Consider the following 8,332-nt stretch of genomic DNA (forward strand, 5'->3'; position numbering starts at 1 on the left):
AACAATGAAACACAAAGAACATAGTATAGTTGTGTACACTTACCATAAATGTAGATGTTAAGAGTGTATTCATCTTTGCAGTCTTCTTTCCCTCTCTCCTGCCTCCTTAGCCTACTACTAATTAACTAATTCAGCCAAGAGATCCCCCTTGGCTCCTTTGCTGTAAGGGTCCTCTTCTTTAGTTCCCTGCTGTCCACTTAGGGCTCCTCTTGGTAGAGGAAAAGAAAATTCTGAAATCATGATGCAGGCTGGCTTCCTTTGTACCCAGGTGTACTGACATCGGTCAGAGCATCCACTGGCCTGGGAGGTGGAAAGCGTTTTCTCTGGTACTTGGGCCAGCCAAGGGCTTTCATGACAGGAAATCCTGTAAGTCAAGACTGCAACAATGAATATACTTGAACATTTGCATATGTGGTAAGTGTACACAACTGTACTGTGTCCTTGTCATCACTGTTGTGGTATTTGCTCCCTCCTTCCTGCCCTCTCTGCTCTAGCCTTATTCTTGCCCTCCTGGACGAGAATCTGCTCTTTTTCTCCTCCTGGATGCACATGGTTTCTTTGTCCTTGGGGATATTCTGTTTCACTTTGGGTTTTTCCAGTTGTGTGTGTGTGCATGTCCGTACATCATGTTTATGCTCTATGCCTTGCATGGGGAGTATACATGTGTGACGTATGATGCCTGTAAGTACTAAAGGCTTTGGTTTACTGGCCAGATGCTAGGCTGTCCTTTGCAGGAGATCCTTTAGGTTATGAATACTGCAACAGTGAAGAGAAAGACATCTGTTATGGAAAGATTTTGCACAACTGTATTTTACGGTTGTTTTAGATTGTTTTCCATATTTATTTATTTTATTTTCTTTTGGCAGTTAGCATTAAATCAGATTTGCCGAGATTTAGTAAGGGTTTATATCTCCCAGGTCGAAGTAATACATTTCTCTTGTTTAGAGTCACGCTGCTGCAACATGTCTGGCTAAGTACTCCATCGTGAATTTTTAAAATCAACCAAATCATTACATTCCCAGAAAGCATGTTCCCAGGTAGTTCTCTCCCCATCAGACCTCAAACATTTGCTATTTACTTGAGGAATATTTCTCCGTAGTCTGGAGTATAAACATAACTATGAAAGTAGTTCCATGCAAAAATCCTAAACTTTCCAGACTATGTTGAATACTTGGGAGACTTACACTTGTTAATATAATTCATTACTCTCTGCTTTTTGGCTATACATGGAAGGCTGTTTACATTCCATCCTTTTGTGTATTTATTTAAAGTTATAAAAATAGATTGGGGGTTCTGAAAATCTATTTTGATTTTTGCTTGAGTGTTTTCATTAAGTCTTAAAAAATGTGACAAAGCTGCATACTGAGATGGGAAGAAGCAACAACACAAGAGATCACAGCAAGATCATTTGTAACCGGTGTTTTTTGTTACACTGGATGTGAATTCCTTATTCACTGTGATCCCTAATGATGAGGGTATTGAGAATGTGAGAGACTTCCTAACCAAAGAGAGTAGGTTTTCTACTACTAAGGTCAACATGATTTGTGCCCTACTGGATTTGATTTTAGAGAATAATATATTCCACTTTGAGTATGAATATTTTCTCCAGACAGTAGGGGCTGCCATGGGCGCAGCGTCTGCCAGTACATATGCCAGTATTGTGCTGGCCAGTTGGGAAAGAGTTGGTCTTCTGTTGTGATATGTTTAAGCAGCACGTTACATTTTACAAACATTTCGTGGATGATATCTTTTTCATATGGCATGGCAACAAGGCAGAACTAGAGAGTTTTGTAGGGTTCTTAGTGAATACTACTTCCTAGCTTTCTTTTTCTCTACATTATTCTCAAGTTAAGATTGATTTCTTGGACATTAGTGCGAGTAAGAATATGTTTGGGAACATATCAACCAGGTTATTCAGAAAAAGCTGCAGGAAAAATAATATTCTTCATCGCTCTAGTATGCACTCTAGGCACATTACCAGAAATATAGTTAAGAATCAAGTATTCTGTTGCATAAGATCATACACTGATGCGGAAAATCTTGCAGAGGCGCTAGATGGTCTATATGTAGATCTTAAGAATAGGGGCTACAGAACTGAAGAGATCAGTAATGCAGTGAAGGAAGTGAATTTATTAGACCATAACAAAACGAGACCCTATTTCTCTGATAAGCCCCCTGTGACTGCACATGATAATGGAAGTGTAGGTACTGAGATGGTGAACAGGCGTTTAACTTTTTCTGGTGATGTCAATAGAATTTGTGAGATAGTGAAAAAGAACTGGCCCATTTTACTGACAGACCCCCAAATTAGTAGGGTCATAGAGCCTGTCCCCAAATTCAGTTTTAAGAATAGCAGGAACTTGAAACAATGCCTATGTTACAAGCACAATAGAACGAATGAACGATTTGCCCCACAGCGTAAGGGGACATATGTCTGCAGGGCCTGTAAAGCTTGTTGCAACATATGGCTAATTTGCATAGTTATGCACCCACTGTCTTCTAAGCCAGTAGAGTTTTCTTTTTATGCAGACTGTTGCACCAAAAACATAGTATATCTGGCTACATGCAATTTGTGTAGTGGCTTCTATCAAGACAACCATATGCTGAATGACATACGTAATAATAAACTGACAAATGCACTGGCCAAACGTGTATCTGAGTGTGGTGTATGGATCATAATTTTAAGTTTTTGGTTTTACAAAAAATTAATAAGAGTTAGAGAAGGGAGACTTATGTAATGAAACGGAGTACATCGAGCTAAGATGGATTGTTGATTTTAAAGCTTATGTTCCACCTGGCCTGAACAGTGCTGTCTCCTTAAAACCTCTTTTAAGAAAGCGAGGTTTGCCTCATTAGCAAATGTGTGTTTTTATTGGCTGTCATTTGTATTTAAACTTTCTCATGTCAGTTAAACTTTTAACATGCAAGTTTGTTTTATTAAGGTCTGAAGAAGAGGGCAACCTCAAAAGCACCTATTTTTGTTACGTCATTGTAAATTAAAGTATGTTTTTACTCTCTAGCCGCAACGCCTTTTTATTTTTACATAAGTTAATATGTCTTGCCAAGGTATTCCTCTCAACAGGTTGCCTAATACAATAAATATGTTCCCATATATGCTCTTTTAAGTAATCTGTCTTGCCTACATAAAAGGAGTTGCAGGCTCCACATTTAGCTAGGTAAACTGTTGAGTATTGCATTCAGCAAAAACATTAAACCTCAACTCTTTCAATGTAGTAGGATGAATAAAAAGATTGTTGCTGTCAGTATATAAGCAAGTAGTACATTTCCCACAGCCATTGCATATCATTTTGATTACTGAGCGTAGAGCTATTATCCTTGTAATGTAACATAAGTTTCAGGGATTTGTTGTTTATTAAGAAAAGTTTTTGTTGGGGACCGACAGTATCCCTTACATTATCATCTGTAGCTAAAATTGCCAATTTTTGCAAAAAAACATCTCGTATCAAACTAATGTCAGAAGAATACGGCATTGTTACGTCCACATACTGTGAAGGAATCTCATTGTTTTTGCCTGTATGCATGGCTATCCTAATAGAAAAATAGGGCTTGCTTCTACCCGATCTAGCCGACTTATCAGGTTGCAAGCACTTAATTTCCACGGGCTAGTAACTGAACTAAACTCTTGTAGAGATTCAGCAAAATCATTCATTGCAATTCAGCCTAGGAAGCTGCATGTCTTGCCCTTTGATGATGATGCGATAGAAAAAGTATTGATTTGTTGCCATTATTAATTTTTTTTTTTTTGTTTGTTTTGTCTTTTTCATTAGACTGTTCCACCAGATGGTTTTGAGGTACTAAGAAGAATATACGTTGACTTTGAAGGAATCAATTTAAGAAGGAAGTTTTTGACTGGTCTAGAGCCAGACAGCATTAACATGATGATAGGTATGTGTATTGTTAACACATTTATTATACTTATTTTTGTATTTTGTCCTATTTACAAGATTTAATGTAATTTAATTTAATTTTACTTCATGCCTGTCCCCTGTAAGACAGCGTTGTGCATTGGTTCCTTTGCAGAATTTAGTTACTAGGTTAGTGTTACAGTCAAATGTACTAGCTGGGTTTTTCCTTCTGAGTTCAAGCAGTAGAGTTTGTTTATTTACTTGCTTATTTTATTTATTTTAGTTAACATTTGTTAACCGGGAAAGTCCGACTTGGAACAAAGCCAACTTTCAGCAGAGGCCTGGGGAGAAAGGCTCCAGATGCATGTCTTTGTAACGTGGAAGGAAATTGGAGCACCCGGAGGAAACCCACACAAACGCAGGGAGGACATGCAGACTCCACACAGAAGGCACCCCAGCCAAGAATCGAACCGGAGAACCTCTTGCTGTGAGGTGACAGTGCTACCGCTGCACCACTGCGTCGTCCATAATACTGCTTATTTGCAGTTTGTCTACCGGGGAAGTACATTGGGCCGAACAGAGCCCTATTTCAGTGGAGGCCTGGGGAGAAAAGCTCCATGGTACAATAGAAATCAGGATTATCTAGATGTAATGTACTATTATCATACAAGATAGATTACAAATATGAAACAGCTGGCAACTCAGTAGTTAGACAAATGGAAGTGACAGATTACCATTATATATTGGAATATACAATTTTTAGACAAATGTGAGATCTAGTTTGCAGTTCAGTAATCAGACAAAAGCAGTGACAGATTACCAAGACTTTTTAGAGATGCTTGTTGCATGGAGGAATTTTAGGGAACACAGTAGGGAGAAAAGATGTTAGTACAGCTAGGTTCTGAGTGGGTCTGAGTACAGGAGCACTTCCAGATGGAAGATGGGTATGTATGTGTAGAGAAATTTTGAAATTAACAGGATTTTGGGTTGCTCCAGTAGTTAGTTGGGAAGAGTATTCCAATTTTTGGTTATGGAGTAAGAGAAGAGGAGTTGGCCGGGAGACTGGCTTAGCTTGTGAATCAGAAGGAGTTGCTGGTTTTCAGATCTAAGGTGCCTGTTTGGGAGGTAGAATGTGAAGACCGAGCCAAGGATGAGGCAGATGATGCTATGTTATGTCTTGTGTTGAGACTGTGCCAGAAAGCAGCTGTCAAAGTTAGATTAAGCAGGCTTTAGCCACAGGCCAGCTGTTTTCACATAAACCTACTCATATGACTACAGAAAATTTTGCTCTTTTTCCTGTCAGTTTAAAAGTTGTTTAAAGCCACTGAAAAACATTTTTTTTCTGTGGAGAAATTTATTTTACTTTGTGGGGTTCACATAGTGTTGAGTGCTTTTTACTCTATGAAAAAAATTACTTTTAAAGACACTTGTTTTTACAAAAAAATTAAATCCCACAGTCGATCCATCTTCCAGCCATAAAAAAGAGAAAGATAAGCAAACAGCCTTTGCCGTCACAGCAGTTTAGCAGTTTGCCTCATCTACTTGTGACTCTGCTATGGCCATTAATTGTACCTCAGACTAACTCATCTTTTACTCTGTTTCCCTCTGGTTTAGCACCTTCAGACACTATGGACCAGGGGATGGCCATGTCCTCTGTGGTTGTTGGGATACCCTCAGTGGACAAGGGAGAGCCACTCGTTTCAGTCCTGAGAGAGCGTACAGGGAAGGCTTCCCTGTTTTGTCAGAATTGTGGGTAGGAAAGGGGTTTTATTCAAGGATGTTTTTACTGTTGGAGAAAGAAGATGCTTTGAGACCAGTTCTGGTTCTTTCTTTCCTAAACCTGTTTGTGATAGTGCCCAAATTCAGAATGATGTCACTTGACAACTTGTTACCGCTTCTTCCTCTTTCAAGTTTCATGATAACAGTAGAGTTAAAAAAAAAAATGCTCATCACATTCCTATTCATCCTGATTTTAGGTGTTAAGGGTGTCTGATGACTTCAGTTCTCTTACTTACCCTTTGGACTATCCACTGGACCAAGAGTGTTCACAAAGTATCTAGCTCCAGTTATAGCTCATTACAGGCTACAGGGTATCCACATTTTTCTATATTTAGATGGCTTGCTAAGCTAATCTTTGCAGTTTTGAAAAAAAAAAAAAAAAGTGTCACAAATCTCTCTCGGGTGAAATGTGTCTTACACAAGTAAGAATTCCAAGAGAACATTCTAAAGACTTTTTTGACTCCCGATAGGATTGTGTTTCATAGACATCAACTAGACTCCACAGTTCAAAGAGCTTTTCTTCACTGGGAAAAATGCATGTATATCTAGAGTTTTCCACTCAGATTTCTGTCACTATGAGGGAGTACCTCAGGATTTTAGGTCTCATGGCCTCTCCGATTCTCATGATACCTGTGGCAAGACTCCACATGAGATAGAGTGGTATCTGGAGTCTCTCATCTCAGCACCCCCACTCCTTGTCTTTTCAGATCCCAGTGCTGAGGTTTGTTAAAAGACAGATTATTTGCTAGAGATGACAGATATCCCTAAATCTAAGAGTCCGTCTCTGCTTCCCTGTTCCAAAGCAGTCCGTCACTGCAGAAGTCTTGGACTTTGCTCCGGGAGAAGTTTCAAGAGGGATAAAAGCGCAGGGAGTGTAGGACACCAAGGCCAGATGCAAGCACATAAATGTAAGAGTGAGTATTGCCTTGATTCAAGACACTCAACTGTCTAAATCATCTTTGGTCACCAGGACCTTTTCAGCTTCTTACAAACAATACCACAGTCATATGGTACATGAACAAGTTTGGGGGGGGGGGCAGGTTATATTCCCTCTGCAAGACTACGCATGTTAGCTTGTGACATAGCTTCACATCAGTTTCTCTACAGGCATCCTACATTCCATCGCAGCAAAATTTTGAGGCAGACAAGTTGAGCAGGACAAGGGTAGACCCTCATGAATGGAAAGTGGATCAAATCTTTCTTGCCGCATGGTGCCAAAAGCAAAAGCAGTTCGCAAGTGCCGGTTGGCTGTCTCCTGAGATTTACATTCCGAATCCAGAACCGAAGTCTTCTACAAAGCTAAGTACCCCGTTGGGGAAACGTTTTCTTGCCTCAGACCGATGTCAGTAAAAGTTAATAACTGTATTTCTTGTGGGAAGCAAATATCTCATAAGGATTTCCATTCCTATTGCATCCCATGCCTAGGCCCAGACCACGTCGTCACTGGTTGTCGATTTTGTGCTAGGTTTAACAAGTGCACTATTAAGCGTCTGTTTGATTTTGCCCGACATTATTTTGGTAGAAAATTCAATTATACCATGCCGTCGGAACTTCCGACGACCGGAATACTCAAAAAGCGCAAAGAGGAGGATAGGCATCCGAAGCCCAAAACTGACGACGAAGCCTCTTCTAGGCCAGTCTCCGGTTCTCAGCGAGGCACCTTCACAGCCCCTGACGACCGCTTCTGTAGGACCACAGGCCGCCTCTGACTCCCATGTGGGAAATGGCTGGGCCTTCGGACGCACAACTTATTCAGCCTACCGAGACTAACCTTTCAGAGGGATCCAGAAGTAGCTGAGCAACTCATAGCTTCAGAGGGTGTCTTCAGACCTACTCAGTTAAGCATTAAACCCTCAGCTAAGTCTAAGCCTCATTTAAAATCAAAGAAACAAATACAGCATTCTCCAGGGCAGGCCTCCATGCCTAAGAAACAAATGCTCAAAATGGCCGAAGACCTAATCACTCTGATCAGGGGGTCACATCCCCCTCCTAATAAAAGGCCTAGACAGGATCCAGACTATGACTCATCCGACCAGGTGTCCATCTCTTCTGATTCATCCTCAGACCTAGGATACTCACTACCCCTTATGAGGATTCTGATGCTGAGGATTCTGATGCTGAGGAATCAATTCCATCAGCCTCACCGCCTGAGGACTACTCCTTTGGGGAAACCCTACATACCATGAGGGAGCATTTCCACTGGGAAGGCCAGGATTACTCAGAATCCAAGAAAAGGCTCAGAGACTTCCTTTTATTACCTCAACACAGACCCCTTGCTATTCCGCCAGTGTTAGAGATTGTGGATGATGTGTATACTGAATCCAGCTTAAATCCTGATTCCTTACCTCCAGCCCCTGTTAAACCTGACATATACTACAGAGTCCCTGACTCTCATAAATTTCTGTATAAAAGCCCTGTAGCTGACCCTGAAACTATTTCTCAGGGACCCAAAGGAGTTAAGGCCTCATCAGCCAAGAATCCAGTTCCCTCTGACAGAGATTCCAGAGCATTAGACAGATGGGGAAAGAAAGTATATACGTCTGCAACTTTAGCAATGAGAGCCTTAAATTGCCAGTTTCACATGCTAAAATATCAGCAATTTTTACTGTCCAAGTTAAAACAAAAAATGCTTACAGAATCAGATCCTCCTAATTTTAAAGAAATGCAGGATTTATCGCATGCAGCTG

At 40.5% G+C, this 8,332-nt stretch overlaps 1 protein-coding gene across 1 annotated transcript in view; it reads left to right on the plus strand.

Annotated features, from left to right (window-relative positions):
* Positions 1 to 8,332, plus strand: part of KMT2B (lysine methyltransferase 2B) — a gene marked incomplete in the record, with an annotated part of 4,527,268 nt that overhangs the window by 2,801,804 nt on the left and 1,717,132 nt on the right. Inside the window, 1 exon segment of the mRNA XM_044079325.1 lies at positions 3,789 to 3,906. Within this exon segment, the coding sequence (XP_043935260.1) occupies positions 3,789 to 3,906 (118 nt within the window).

Source organism: Protopterus annectens, chromosome 8.part0 (assembly GCF_019279795.1).
Source record: "Protopterus annectens isolate FY-2018-M chromosome 8.part0, PAN1.0, whole genome shotgun sequence".
NCBI lineage: Eukaryota > Metazoa > Chordata > Ceratodontiformes > Protopteridae > Protopterus > Protopterus annectens.